The following is a 16353-nucleotide window of genomic DNA, read 5'->3' on the forward strand; positions in this document are numbered from 1 at the left end:
TGAGTGTTGTATGAAGTATGCCCAAAGACAGATTGCTCTGTGGTGTCCAGTCCACGCAGTTCCTGGCTTTTTACCTACTTTCCTGGAGGAGTAACTAAAACATACAGCTCACCAGTCTGCCATCTTGCCCCCCTCCGTAGTACCTTTTATAATTACATAATAACCTTTACCAGTTCTCTTTGTTCCTGTGGATTCTAATTACTATCTGGTGTGGTTTGCTTTCAGCTTGAAAATAATGTTTTAGTGTTTCTTGTAGGGCATGCCTGCTAACAATACATTTTCTCCATTTTTGTTTATTTGGTACAGTACTTCACTTTTTTTTTTTATTCACTTTATTTTTGTGGTCTTGTGGGGCAGAAGTTTTGGTGCTGGTTAGATTTGCTTGGAATGTGCCCCACCCAGCTGTGGGTGATGATTTTGATGAGATGTTCCCATGGAGGCATGGCCCCGCCCATCCCTTTTTCACCACTTGACAAGGTTGACATTCATTTGTTCTCTGGAGGGATTTATTTTTTAGGTCAATTTATAATATTTCTTATGACCCTAAGAAGACTCCTCCAAGCTCTTTTATGTCCTGTTCCTCTCCTGTAATACCAGCAGACCCTACAGTCTAGACTGTATCTTCATTAGATCCACAACCTCTGCTGTTCTTAAGAGTGCCCTTTTATTTAAACTTGTCCATACTCTGTTGCAGATGAAGCCAGTTCTTCTGAGAAGATATTAGAAGCTATGTTATTTTTGTCCTGCTTCTTCCCCCAGTCAGAATCTCTGAGTTAGGGCTCTGGAGCTGGGCATGGATCCAGTGCAAGCTTCTCTCTGAGTGACATTCTTGCTTAAGCTGCTTAGTGCTTAGTGAAAGGTGGAGGCAATAGCCCTGAGGTCCTCTGGGCTTTTCAGGGCAAGGGCTGTCAGGGCCCCAGTATTCTTAACTTGCCACTCCCAAGATAGAGCTTCCCTTCCACTGGTGGGGTTAGGGCAGAAGGGAGCCCCACCTCTTGTCCATACTAGTCTAGTGTATTATTGAGGTCTCAGCAACAAGCAGCTGGAAGCAGGATGTCAGACACTGAAGTCCTGCTTTCCTGGGGAAGAAAGCCCTCTACCTGGGAGCTGGGAGAAGAAATAACCCTTGTTCTCAGGTGCAGCAGTCTGGAATGGAATCTTCACCTTGCTGCGCTGGAAGGAGGAGAGCAGCAGTGATCTTGGTTCAAGTACCATAGATTCTCACCTTTCTAACTGAATTTTTTATAGATTTTCTTGAATAGATATTTCTTCATTTGCTGTTTGCCATTAGAACCATTTCTAGAAGCTTTAAATGATTTTTTTTTTTAATAATTTTTACCAATTTCACCCTGGGACCCTGTCAGTAGAGCTCTTCACCCTGTCATGTCACAAGTCAATCCTATAACTTTTTTTAAAATATGTTTTTATTGTGAAATTTAACATATATACAGAACAGTGGTAACTTAAAATATACAATTTAACAAGTAGTTAGACAGCAGATTTCAAAGAATGCCATGGGCCACAGTTCCACAATTTCAGTTATTTCTTTATTATGATATATAACATACATACAGAAGAATGATAACTTTCAACATACGATTTAACAAGTAGTTATATAGGCAATTTCAAAGAATGTTATGGGTTACTATAACATTTTAATGTTATATGAAAGAAGTTACTATAACTTTTTAATATATTAAAATTCATTTACATTTTAAGCTGCTTAGTGTTGTAAAAAAGTTGTGACACTTCACAGACCTTAATATTCGTTGGGGCAAAACTGATGGCAGATATGACTAGAGTTGATGGGTTATGAAAGTGAAGAAGTAAAGTAAGACTTGTGGATATACATAACAATATAATCAGAGTTAAAATTTTCATATTATACAAGGAAAAGAAGCAATGAGCAAAAGACAAAATAATTTGACTTTTAAGCTTTTCCTCTTCCTGTCAATGATCTTTAAAATTTTTTAATGTGATAACATATATACAATGTAAAACTTCCTGTTTTAACAACTTTCAGGTATATAACTCAGTGGTATTAATTATACTCACAATATTGTCTATGAAATTTAATGAATAGCCTTAAATTCAGAAAAGAAAATTCTTCAGTATTGTAGTGAAAGGTATAGAAAGAATCTATAAAATACAGTGCTATTTGAGATACAGAACATATGGTTGGGAAAATATTTAAGATGTTACTTATGTTTTTCTTTTTTAGGAAATGACCACAGGAGACAATACCCAAGATGAAACAGGTAATTTTTAACTAGGAAACTACTACAATGGCTTGTTTAACACTAGCACACTGATTTGGTAGTGGTGGTAGTTAGTAAAGGAGTCAGAATGCTGGAGAGTTGAACAAAATCAGCTGTTGAATATATTATTTCTAAAGAAAACTTGGATTCTTGGAATGTTACTTTAGAAGGTGAGTTAAGAGGTAAATGTTTAGTAAAAAAAGTATTTATTGAGGTGAGACTATATTCTTTGTAGATATTAACTTACTTAATGGGAGATTGGGGAGACATTTTCAGTGAGTAAAAGCCAACAATTGATGATTTCTTTATTTGTTGTGTATAACCGGAACAAAGGTTATATAAAACAAAGGTTATATAATCTGAGAAAGCATTAACAGTAGAAGGGAATAGTGGTAGGGAACATGTTAAAACTTGCTACTATAAGATAAACACCTGAATTAGAAATGTTTTTTAAGTAGGAAAACTTAAATTTCCAGATTCATTCTTCTGTTTTAAAGTTGATATATTTTCTCACAAGGCGCCAACGATGGAAGTACCGAAGCTGCCATAGCTTTGCTTACAATGGGGGATCTAGTGTTGCAGTCGGAGATCAGTACTGAACAGGGTAATGGTAAGAATGAACTATAAGTCCTACAAAAAAAGAAACTTCTAATATCTAACTTTTAAGAAATTATAACTACATTTGAGTAATAAGTGAATACCAGCCTTTTAAATTTGAAATTGCCATCACTGTTGTTTTTCCAGAAGAGCTAATATATGTGCAGTGATCCATCCACTAACTTACTTAGTACCTTTAGATATAGTGGCAACCATTTTGAGATAGTGCCCTTGGTTTATCAAGTACAATTTGTATTCTTGGAATAGTTACTACAGTAACCTCTCTACCTTTATCAGCATAAACAGTCATTAGTTAACCAAGCTCATTGATAATCAGTCACTTTATACGGGTTTCTTTAGCAAAGGAGCTGTTGCTTTGGGTCTGCACAATTACATGACAATCAGGTATAGTCTGAAGGGACAATAGGAGTAGTCACTCAGTGAGATAATTTAAACTTGTGATACTTTGGACAGAGCCAAAAGATATGTCAATGAAGATTTTTAATATATTAGCCTGAACCTATAGAGATAGTAGTCTTTACTATCTATATATCTTTTACTTTAAGTACATTAAATAGATAATTGTCCCAATTGTATTCTTGGCAGTTATCTATTTTGACTGGTCATGAGAGCCTGCCATTCATTTTAAGACTTCTAAGCCCATGACTATATATATTTATTAGGAAAGTCTCTTATTTGTGTTCACTGTAGGGTACCTGTCTCAAAGACAGAGTATTGCAGTGGAGCCTGTCACAAGCCTCTAAAACATAAAATACAGGTTTTAAGAAATTGTAAATGACGGTAGTTCCATCTTGAAATCCATCTGAGGTTATGTTGTTACTTAAAGTAACAGAAGGACTCATTTTTACTTAAAATAACACAAAGTTTCAGTCTATAACAATTGTTAAGCTCACAACAGATCAAATCCCTGGCTTGAAATATAAGATCATAAATTTAGATTTGAGCCACAAAAAAGCAAATTTTGAAAATAATTTGGAATTTAAAAATTACTAAAAGTTGAAATTATTTATCTGGACATCTACATTCAATTTTAATTTTCTATTTTTTTCCTGTGGTAGGAGCATGTGTACTTCCTGATGTACTTTCAAAGGATAAAAGCCATATTCCTTCTAGCTCAGATAATGTAAAGGATGAAATTGTTCATGAATATCCAGAGTTTTCTTTACCTGCCATTAGTACAACTGCTGCATCATTAGAAGAAAACAAGATTGTATTGGAGGAACAAAGTACTAGAGAAAAAATTGATTTAATGGAGAAAGTAAAGAAAAATGCTCCACCAACCAGGTTGATTTTGCTTTATTAAACTATTATTTCTTTTGAACTTTACTAAAAAATAGATGTAAATAATAGTGTTCAATTAATAAATATGGTTAAGCCAACCATCAGTTTAGATAATAGCTCTGGGTAATCGTCTTATACAAAGTAGCAATGCTAATGTCTCACCCTTTAAAGTAAAGATTGGCTGGTTTTGATTTTAGGTTAATGGTCTGCATATTAAAAATATAGCAGTATGCATCTCCTTGAAGCTTTAGTGAAATAGTTTTCTGAAAATGTAGTGTCTTTTTTACAAATGTGGTCTATATTCTTTTTTTTTTTATTCAGTTTTATTGAAATATATTCACATACCACACAGTCATCCACAATGTACAATCAGCTGTTCATAGTACGATCATACAGCTATGCGTTCATCACCACAATCTATTTCTGAACATTTTCCTTACATCAGAAAGAATCAGAATAAGAATAAAAAATAAAAGTGAAAAAAGAACACCCAAACCATCCCCCCCCCCATCTATATTCTTTTTTAGCTTAAGACCTCTAGTAAAGTTAGACTACTTGGTAATTTTAGCAGTAAGAAAGTAATGCTGGAAGACAATGTAGCACATTAAATATATCAGTGCTAGATAGAATATATTAATGTTGGAGAGAAAAAGAGAGGGAGAATATTCTTATATGACTGATAAATTTTTCCCTTTCTTTCTCTTTTTCTAGGAATACAACTCCTGAAGTGACCAATAATTTGAGACTAAGAAGTGGATTTTCCAAGCCTAAGCCAAATCCTAAGAAGATTCTAGGGACCAGCATGCTTGGTGCTCATCAGGAAGTTCCCAGTTTGTTTGTAACCAAAGAGGAAGAAGTAGAAATTCAAAGGGGTAAATTTTGTTCCCTTGCAAGTAACAAGATTACACCGACATGTGAAATTGCATTAGCATTTCAAATGAAATCTTTGGTCATTAAAATTGTTTTAGCTTGCTACAAATATTTTAATCATGCAGAAAAGTAGAATGAATTGTAAGATGTATACCATAAATCTAACTAGTTTCGATGATTATTACTATTTTGCTATATTTGCTTGAGCATTCTTCTTTTCCCTTCATATATATTTTTCATTGTGTGTGTATGTGTATGTACAAATAATCAAGCACATATCTCTTAGAAATAAAATACGTGAGGTGTCAAAAAATAAAACATTCCCCAAAAGGCATAAAATGAAAAAAAAAAGCAACAACTCCATCATTCCTGGTTCTTAGTTTAGTCCCTCTTCTAGTGATAAACTGCTAACAGTTTTTTTAATTGTATACTTCCAGAAATGTTTTATACACATATAAGCTTTTACATGCAGTATGTATATATACACATACACACACAGGCATATGTATGTATATATACACACATATATCTTCCTTTCAGAAAGAACAAAAATATATGAATGCTTTACAGTAAATACTCCTCAACACACTCTTTTTTTTAGTAACAGCTTTATTGAAATATAACTCATACCACACAATTTATACATTTACAGTGTATGATTCAGTGGTGTTTAATATGTACACCAAATTGTGTAACCATCACCACAATCAACTTTAGAATATTTTCATCACTCAGAAAGAAACCCAGTGCTATTAGCAGTCACTCCCCATTCCCCTCCAATCTTCCCCAGCCCTAGGCAACCACTAACCTACTTTCTGTCTCTATAGATTTCCTGGTTCTGGACATTTTATATAGATGATACAAAATGTGGCCTTTTGTGACTGGCTTCTTTTTACTTGGCATAATATTTTCAAGATTTATCATGCTGTAGCATTTATCAGAACTTCCTTTCTTTTTATACTGAATAATATTCTGTTGTATGGATATGCCACATTCTGTTCGTCCATTCATCAGTTAATGGACATTTGGTTGTTTCTGTTTTTTAGCTATTATGAATAATGCTGCTATGAATATTGATGTACAGATTTTTATTTGGAAATATGTTTTCATTCCACCTGAGAGTGGAATTGCTGGATGATATGGTAATTCTGTGTTTAGCCTTTTGAGAAATTGTCAAAATGGCTGCACCATTTTGCATTCCTAACAGCAGTGTACAAGGGTTCCAGTTTCTCTACATCCTCTCCCAACACTTGTTATTTTCCATGTTGTTTGTTTGTTTTTAATTATAGCCATCCTAGCGGTTGTGAAGTGGTATCTCATTGTGGTTTTGATTTGCATTTCTCTGGTGGCTAATGATGTGTGTCTTTTCATGTGCTTATTTTTATGTCTTTGGAGAAATGTCTACTCATAATGCTGTTAAGTTTTTTAATTGGGTTATTTGTCTTTTTATTGAGTTGTGAGAATTCTCTCTATATTAGAATCTTCTATTTTTAAAACTTAATATATTGAAAATTTTTTCCTATGATCACAAAGAGCTCTATTTCATTTTTTAATGTCTTCATTATATTTTCATGTGAATGTTGACTCCTGCTTCCACTTCCTTCTCTATCTCCCCTTCCTGTCAGGGACCCTACCCCTTAAGTTAATAGGTTAGATAAAGAAGTGAAAGTAGCAGGCTGCCTAGATTGTATTGAACTCTTATCTAGAAGATCTGGATCATTAACATCATCTTTTCCCTGTTTTGAGGTTCCTAATTTCTGGGCAGCAATAGCTGTGGTACAGTATACCTATGCAGTTAGTTACTTCGTATGTGACATAATTATTTTGCTGGCTTGAGCAGTATACCCAGAAGCTCTCTCAGTGTGCGGGTTCAGGGTTGCCTTATATATATCAAAGTCATTATTTTTGTGAAATTATTCTTTGCAGGACAGCTTCCTCCCCAAGACTCCCCCCAGGTGGAACTAGCTCAACCCATTTCTAAACCTCTTTTTTGTATTTGGGTTTCTAATTATAATGGCATTACCGTAAAGTAGGGATATAATTGCTGCAGCAGCTAGGATTGCAATATGTGCAATGCAGGATTTGTTAATTGCCTGTTTTACTGTTCAAAAATTTCATTGGTTAGGACCCTGCCATGTAAATAAGCTTGTTTTTTGGTTTGAGAGAAGTTTGGAAGAGTCACTATATAGGGACCTACCTTTTAAGAGAAAATGTTTCTGTTATGGAGATTTTAGCTGTACTAATTTGGACCATATCTTAAATGTGTTTCTTATTTAAGAAACTGAGATAAATGCTTCCAGAGGAACAGAATTGGAAGATAATCACCTTGGATCAGTTGTAACAGCAGAGAGTAAGGAGCAGAGCAAATTGACATGTGTACATGATATCAAAGGGACCAGAATTTCTCAAGAAAGAAACGTAATTAAAAGGTAAAAGAGAGAAGAGCTTCTAGCTTCTGGGATTTGGTTTGCATTCTGTTTTAACTGTAGCTGTAAGAATTTTACTTAAAAGGGATTCGCTGCATTATATATGTATTTTAAGTTTGAAAACTATTGAGTTAAATGATCTTTGAAGCACCTAGCTCTAAAATTTCATTTATTTTTAGAGCTGATGTTCTATGCCTGATTTTTAGAGCTGATATTTTTATGACTGATTGCAAATTCATACTAAACTCTCTTTCAGAAATGATGATCAAGAAGAGGGATCTCAAGAGGTTCAGATATTGTCGGTTGCTCCAATAGTTTCCTCTGAGACAGGGCCCCACACACTTGGTTCGGATAGGGGTCTCAGTGAGGGTACTATTGAAGAACCCCTGAGAAAGGACTCCAGTGGAGACAGTGTGCTTACACTTCATGTGCCAAAGGTAAAGGATTGTAAAATATAACAAGGAGTGGACAGGTGTTTTTCCCCTATTTTTAAAAAATTAAAGTATAATTTACATACATAACTTACAATTCATCCTTTTTAGTATATAGTTCTACGGGTTTTGACAAACATACACAGTGGTGTAACCACTACTACAATCAATATCTGAACAGTTCCATCATCTCAGATAATTCCCTTTGTTCTTTTGGAGTCACCTCCTCTCTCCGTCCCCATCTTCTGGCAACCATCAGTCTTTTGCAAGAATATATTTGGATAGAATTTTATATTGGGATAGAATTTTAACTGAGTGTATTTTTGGTCAGAGCATAGAGATGAAACAGCTAGTACTTGATTTTGTTGTAAAAACTTTGGAAAAAGCAATGTTTTTTTCAAAGAGAACTCACCTCTTGCTTCCTAGCTCCTGGATCTCAGGAGTTCATTCACAGAGCACGCTTAAGTTGCTAACTACTACGTGTCTGCCACTGTGCTAGGTACTGGGAATACAAAGTTGTGGGAGACAGATAGTAAATGAATGGTTAAATTCATTTGCTGGATGTTGTGATATTTGCTCAAGATTCTATAGGAGTGGTCCTCAACCCAAGCCAATTAAATCAATTTCTAGGAATGGGCTCCAGACATTAGAATCACCTGGGAAGCTTTTTTTTAAAAAAATGCCAATATGCAGCCAGGATAGAGAGCATCCCTGATCATGAAAAACAAGTATGAGTTAGCCAGTTAAGTGGAGAAGAACATGTGTAAAGAACAGGTATGAAACAACATGACATGTTCAGGGAACTGTAAGTAATTATGAATGAAATATAACTGATGAAAATCATTAAAGATGAAGTTAGAAAGGTAGCCTGAGAACAGATCATAAAGGATTTTTATGACTTGCTGAGGTGTTTGGATCACCTCCAAGTTATGATATCCCTCCCACCCCTGTGCAACATTTTTATTTTCACTTTTTATATTGAAATAATTTCAAACTTACATAAAAAGTTGCAAAAATAGTACAAAGAACTCTCACGTAGCCTTCACTTATAGTCATTAATTGTTAACATTTTGCCACATTTGCTTTCTCTTGCTCTTTATTTTTGTAGAAAGATAGTTTTCAAAACCTTAACCATTTGTAAGTAGATTGCATACTTGACCTTTCAACCATAAATAGTACAGCTTGTATCTCATAAGAAAAAGAACATTGTTGTACAGAAACACATTACTAATATCACATTTAGGAAATTTAACATTGGTTCAATAACATTGTGTAATACAGAGTTTTTGTTCAAATTGCCCCAGTTGTCTTGAGCATGTGCATTATAGCTTTGGAGCAGTCCAGGCCAGTCTGCAATCTGGATTTTTAAATAGTGTCCTCATTATTAGATTCAGGTTACATTTTTGGCAAGGTTATTACATAGATATTGTGCCCTTCCTTTTGCATCACATCAGAAGGAATTATGACATTATGACACATAATGACAGTTTTTCCCATTATTGGGAGTGCTCATTGATCACTTACTTAGCTAGGGTAGTGCCTGCCAGATTTCTCCATTGTAAAGCCATCTTTTCCACTTTGTATTAATAAGTAACCCTTTGGTGTACCCACAGTGGAAAACAGTTTGGCGAAGTTCTCAGAAAGTTGAACATAGAACTGCTGTGTGACCCAACAATCCCACTTCTAGGTTTATATTAAAAAAATTTAAAGCAGGAAAACAAACAGATTTTTGCACACCAGTGTTCATAGCAGCATTATTTACAACAGCCAAAAACATACGAGCAGCCCAAGTTTCCATCAGCAGATGAATGGGTAAAAAAAAAAAACTTTTTATGTACATATACTGGAATATTATTCTGCCGTAAAAAGGAATGGAATTCTAATATGTGTTACAACATGGATGAACCTTGAAAGAAATCATGTTAAGTGAAATAAGCTAGTCACAGAAGACAAATATATGATTATATGATTTCTCTTACATGAAGTACTTAAGCAAATTCTTACAAATAGAAAGCATGACTGAGGGGAGGGAAAAGGAGGAGTTACTGTTTAAAGGTTAAGAGTTTCTGTTTGGGATGATGAAAATGTTCTGGAAATAGGTAACGGTGAAGGTTACACAACATTGTCAGTGTATTTGTCACAGAATTGTACACTTAAAAATGGTTAAAATAGGACAAAAACAAAAGTAATCTCTCATATGAAACCCAGCATCCTTTACCCACTGGTTTTAGCATCTAATGATGATCCCTTGCCTGACTCAGTTATTACATTGTTGAGTCTACAATGAAAGTTAAGATTTTAAGCAGGAGAGAATGATTATCAGAATTGGGATATCGAAAGATGATGTTTGCAATCTTGTGTAAGATTGGAGGGAGCCATCTGGGAGGGAGCCATCTGGGAGGCAGGGAGACAGTTTGCCTCCATTCAGATGTCATCTACTAATTTTGATTGCTGATAGGATGGAAGTAAAGAAAATGTTGAGAAGTTTGGCTCTCCCAGTTCTGTCACTTAAAAAATTATTTCATAGAATACACATACTTAACCATTTAGTCAGGATTCTTTTATTTGCATATATATGTTCATTTACATGAATCAGAAGTTTACTGGCAAGGCTAAAAGCTGCAAAACACTTGAGGAGCTATGTATGGTTAAATAAGTCCTTGAGTTTTTTATTAATATCTTTTCACTATTTCGAATTGTCAGGGAAACTTTTGAAAACTAATTTTAGTAGTCCTTACTCTTTTCCTTTTAATTTTCATGGCAGTGTACACCAACTAGTCCTCCAGAAGTCCAACAAGAGAATGTAATCAGTCCTCAAGACCTAACAGGTATGATAATCTGCTTCACTAAAGTGTCATAGAACGTAATAGTATGATTTTAACTCCATTTGACTGGAAAAACACCAACAAAGTTTTTTAAAATTATGGTGGCCTTTACAAAAGGACAAAAACAACTTGATGTATGTCAGGTATCAGTTTTTTTCTTTAAAATTATAAATCATCTCAGTAGGGTATCATCTTTTTCCTTCATTACATTACTTTGTGTGTGTGTGTGTGTGTGTGTGTGTTTGGTTTTTTATTCTTGGTGATAAGTTGTTATGAGACTGTCTTTTTAGAAATGAAATTAATTAATGATTTTTATTGTTTAATGGTTTGGCTTTTCATTACTGACTTTTAAACTTTCATTAGTGAATCTAGTTGCTAATGTACATCAAAATAGAGAAGATGAGCAAGCATTCATTTTGACCCTGGTGGAAATCCCAACCAATGCAGTAGAAGAATTTACTGATACTGCTGCACAGTTAATGCCAAACTCTTTACTGCCAGCACCCATATTGATCAAATCAGTGAATACAGAAGAAAGTGACATGAGGTAATTATTGAGCTAAACTATTTTTGCTAGGAGGAAAGGTGCTCTATGAATTGAATAGTATTACTTGAACAAGCCATTCACTAACATTGTTTGCAGTTGTTCTAGAGATCTTATTTAGTAATGATATAGTAACTTAGAGAAGAAATATAGTATGATTGATTTTATATCTGATAAAGATGCCATTCAAATGGATAATATAACACTTTTGTATGAAAACTGGTATTTTAAGTATTTTGAAAGCTAAAAAAATTTAGCAGTCTGGATCATAAAATGGCACTCTTTAAGATATGCTTATTTCACAAATACATATTTTAAGCTGTTTATTTTGAAATAAATATACATTCAGAGGAAGCTACAAAACATAGTAAAGAAATCACATACAGTTTTGAAAACCTTTATTTATTTGTTGTAGAAGTGTTAATATATTTTAATAGTCAGTAGTTAAGATGCTTAACTGTCTGTCAAGTAGCATTAGAAATTAAAGCCTATTGTATGAGGAAGGGACAGTTTAAATGAAAAGTTTAACTCTGCAAATGAGGAAAGCACTATTAATATGCCTCAGATTTATTTCAGTATTATGGAATTTAATTTACAAGCCTTTAAATATGAATGGAACTAAAAGCTAGCATTTTTCTGGCCATAGCCATGTATATATTAGTTTACTGTGGTGTATTTTGGTAATTTTCATAGGAATAACTCATCCTTTAACCTCGGTAAGAAACTTCTAATTCACCAATTTAATATGTAATTTTTTTTTCTGCAGTATGAGTTTTCCAGTACCTTCAGTTGCTCAGAATGTCATGTGCTTATCTGATTCTGGAGGAGATGATTCTGAAAAGCCTCCTGATAATTTGGATCTTATATCTAGGAAGAGATTTCATTGCAGGCTTGAAGAGAAGAACTGTGTTCCTCCTGCCAAAAAAAGTTCACTCACTTCAAGAGATGGTTGTCAAGAATATACCTCTGAGGTAAGATAGAATCATTAAACAAGTAAGATGGTCATATTCCAACAGATCTATTTCTATTATTTCCTTTAAACTCTTTAATCTTTTAGATATATATGAATATAGTTCTTACATTTTTTAGCATAAATAATCCAGGTAGAAACAGTTTTGAAATATCTTCTCAAACAGTTTGAGGTGAAAATCGATGGACATTAATCAGGAACACACTCCCAACATTGGGACAGTGGTTAAAAATGAGGTCAAAATCATCATATAGATGTGATACTTGGTTGTACTACTTAATGAGAGCTCTGAAACCTTAGGCAAGTTACCTCACCTCTGAGAATGACAGTTTCCTGATGTATCTGATAATAATAGTAACATTATCATAATTCTTAAAGTTTCCATTGTTCTTAGAAATAAAACCAGAGCCTTTAAGAATAAAGGAGGAGTCAAGGGGTTGCTCTGGAGGGCATTCTTGTGCACTGTATAGATACCCCTTTTTGGTTTTTGGTGTGTTGGAGTGGCTAGAGGGAAATACCTGAAAGTGAAGAAATGCAGCCTTGGTGGCCTTGATTCTTGAGGATGATTGCATGACTGTGTAGCTTACATGGTGTGGCTGTGTGGTTGTGGGGACCTTGTGGCTCTCACTCCCTTTGTCCAGTGTGTGGACAGATGAGTGGAGAAATGGAGACAAAAACTGGATGAAAAATGGGGTGAGCTGGGTGGGGGGGGAGGGATGCTTTGGTGTTCTTTTTACTTTTATTTTTGTTCCTGTTTTTGTTCTTTTTGGAGTAGGGAAGGGAAAGTTCAGGGGTTGATTGGGGTGATGAGTGCATGGCTGTGTGATAAGTGCTGTGAATGGTTGACTGTGCACTGTCGATGGTTGTGTGATGTGTGAATATAGCTCAATAAAACTGAATTTACAATTAAAAAAAAAGAATAAACCAGAGCCTTTGAGCCCTGAATTGTCTGCCCTTTTTCTGTCTCCAGTCTCATCTTGTGCCTCATTACTCTATCCATATTGGCCATCTTTCAGTTCCTGAAATGCATCATACTCCTTCATATCTCAAGGTATTTCATTTGCTTTCCCTTGTGTGTAAAACATGCCCTTGCAAAACACACAAACTTCTCTTTAGCTCAGTCATCACTGCCTCAGGGAAGCCTGACCAAAATATGCAGATTAGGTCGTCTGCCACTGTGTTTTATATTTATAACACTGTTATTTTAAGATTCTCTGTCTTTGTCTTTTGACCATTTAACTATATCATGTCTTGGTGTAAATGTCTTGTGTTCATCCTCTTTGGAGTCATTGAGTTTCTTAGAAATGTCGACTTTTGACTTTCAGCCTAGTTGGGGAGTTTTTGGTCATTATTTCTTCAAATATTCTTTCTGTCCCTTTCTGGGATGCCTACAGTGTGTATGTTGGTCCACTTGATGGTATCATGCAAGTCCTTTAAGCTCTATACACTCTTCTTTTTTCTTTTTTTTTATTTTTATTTAGAGATAATTTCAAACTTACAGGAAAGTTGGAAACATGATACAGAAATAACACAGAGCATTCCAATATCCCTACCCAGATAGCCAGATTTGCCAACTTTTAACATTTTGCCACATGTTATATCATTCTGTCCATCTTTCTATTTTCTAAACATTTGAGAATTGGTACACTGTCACCATTTAATACTCCCACATACATTTCCTAAGAACAAGAATATTCACTTATGTAACTATGTTAAATAAAATTATCAAGTTCAAGAAATTTAACCTTGATGTGAAGCATACATTCCATATTCTCATTTTCTCATTTATCTCAACACTGTCCTTCTGGGCATTTTCTCCTCCATTATTAGATCCATTCCGGGATCGTATTTGGTGTCTAATGGTCATCATTTCTTTAATCTTTCTCTCTCTTTGACTGTGTTAGTATATAGCATGAACCAGCACTTCACCTCTTTTTACAGCTGAATAGTAATCCACTGTATGGATATACCACATTTTGTTTTTCCATTCATCGGTTGATAAGACACCTGGGTTTGCGTCTACCTTTTGGCTATTGTGACTAATGCTGCAGTGAACATTGGTGTACAAATATCTTTCTGAGCCCGTATTTTCATTTCTTTTGGGTGTATATTTAGAAGTGGAATTTCCAGGTAATATGGTAATTCTGTGCTTAACTTTGTGAGGAACCACCAAACTGTTATCCACAGTGGTTGCACATTTTGCATTCCCACCAACAATGTATGATGGTTCCTGTTCTTCTATATCCTTGCCAACATTTGTTGTTTTGTTTTTGTTGTTGTTTGTTGTTTGTTTTAAATAATAGCCATCCTAGTTCATATGAAGTGGTATCTCATTGTAGTTTAAATTTGCGTTTCTTTAATGGCTAAAGATGTTGAGCATCTTTTCATGGATCATTAGCCATTTGAATATTTTTTTGGAGAAATGTGTATTCAAATCTTTGGCCCATTTTTTCAGTTGGGTTGTTTGTCTTTTTGTTGAGTTGAAGAAGTTCTTTATATATTCTGGCATTAATTTCCTTTATATCAGTTATATGGTTTCTAAATATTTTCTCCTGTTCTGCAAGTTGTTTTTTCACTTTCTTGATATTGTCCTTTGATGCACAACATTTTTTAATTTTGAAGTCCATTTTATCTGTTTTTCTTTGGGTGCTTGTGCTTAGGGTATAAAATCCATTGCAGAAATTCTTACCATTTATAGTTGCCTTTTACTTGGTTTGGTGCTTGTGCAGTTACTGTAACCCTTTAATTTTTTCTGAATCTCTGAGAAAGCTGATTTGGTATTTTTTTTTTCTTGCTTTGTTTTTGGGGAACAGAAGTCTGAAGCATCCCTCTTTGCCATCATCTTGATGAAATCACTCCCTGTTCACTTTTCTTTATTCTTTTTTCCTTCACCTCACGTTGGATAACTTCAGTTGTTTGGTCTTCGAATTTGTTGGCTCTTTCTTTCCTTGCTTAGGGCTGCTGTTGAACCTGTCTAGTGAATTTTTTATTTCAGTTACTATACTTTAACTCCAGAATTTCTGTTTGGTTTCTTTTTATAATTTTTTTCTCTTTATTGATAGTCTTATTTTTTTTCATACATAGTTTTCCAGAGCTCCTTTAGTTCTTTCACCATGGTTTCCTTTAGCTCTTTGAGCATATTTTGGACAGCTGATTTAAAGTCTTTTTCTAATAAGTCCAATGTCTGGGCTTCCTCAAGGACGCTGTCTTTTTTTTTTTTTTTTTTTTTTTTTTTACTTTGAAGGGGTTATACTTTACTGTTTCTTTGTGTGCTTTATGATTTTTTTTTTGAGAGATATACACTTGAATATTATAATGTGATAATCTGGAAATCATATTTTCCCCTTCTTTAGGGTTTGGTAATTCTTGATTGTTGAAGAATGTAATTATCCCTTTGTTTAGTGACTTTCCCTGATTTATTTTTTGAAAAGACTATTCCTTGTTTTGTGTGGTCATTGAAGTCTGTTCCTTTAGTTTGTGTTCAGCCAGTGTTTTGATACAAATTTCCTGAAATGTCAGGACCTAAAAACAAAAACCACTTCCCACAGACTTTGTGTATTGTATCAGTGCTGGTGCACTCTTTTTATACTTAGCCAACCTGTTTACAACTGTACCTCATCCTTCACTTTCTGCTTGCACTGTGCCTAGAGATCAGCCACTGGTAAAAGTGTAGGGTCTTTTTGGATTTTTTCTGAGCATGTGTCCTGTCCTGGACATGCACATGGCTTAAAATTCCCAGTTTTACAGGGTGTTTTTTAATGCCCTAATTTCCCATAGCAGTCCATTCCATGGGTTTTCCTCTCAGGCTGTGGTGGTTTGTAGTTGCATGTACCCCAGAATAAACAGGTTCTTAAAGTTAATCCATTCCTATGGGTGTGGACACATTGTAAGTAGAACCTTTTGAAAAGGCTACTTCAGGTAAGGTGTGATCTCATTCAGCATGGGTCTAATCCTCTCACTGGAGTCGTTTATAAAGGGAATTAATACAAAAAGAGAGAGAAAGCCATGGAAGCAAGAAGCTGAAATCAACAAAACCCAGAGGAAAAGGAAGAGACCAGCAGACACTGCTATGTGCCTTGCCATATGATAGAAGAGGCAAGGATTGCCAGCAGCTAGTCTTCGGGAAGAAA

The 16353-nt window shown here is 34.7% G+C and overlaps 1 protein-coding gene across 3 annotated transcripts in view; it reads left to right on the forward strand.

Moving 5' to 3' along the window:
- The window catches only part of BDP1 (B double prime 1, subunit of RNA polymerase III transcription initiation factor IIIB), a 188374-nt gene that overhangs the window by 141206 nt on the left and 30815 nt on the right, over positions 1-16353 (forward strand). For all 3 annotated transcript variants that reach the window (XM_037800829.1, XM_037800830.1, XM_037800831.1), the window contains exons 27-35: positions 2222-2258; positions 2776-2868; positions 3935-4160; positions 4869-5029; positions 7306-7456; positions 7710-7890; positions 10649-10712; positions 11073-11256; positions 12020-12224. In XM_037800829.1, coding sequence (XP_037656757.1) covers positions 2222-2258; positions 2776-2868; positions 3935-4160; positions 4869-5029; positions 7306-7456; positions 7710-7890; positions 10649-10712; positions 11073-11256; positions 12020-12224 — 1302 coding nt within the window. The remainder of the gene's footprint in view (positions 1-2221; positions 2259-2775; positions 2869-3934; positions 4161-4868; positions 5030-7305; positions 7457-7709; positions 7891-10648; positions 10713-11072; positions 11257-12019; positions 12225-16353) is intronic.

This window comes from Choloepus didactylus, chromosome 13 (assembly GCF_015220235.1).
Source record: "Choloepus didactylus isolate mChoDid1 chromosome 13, mChoDid1.pri, whole genome shotgun sequence".
Classification (NCBI taxonomy): Eukaryota; Metazoa; Chordata; class Mammalia; order Pilosa; family Megalonychidae; genus Choloepus; species Choloepus didactylus.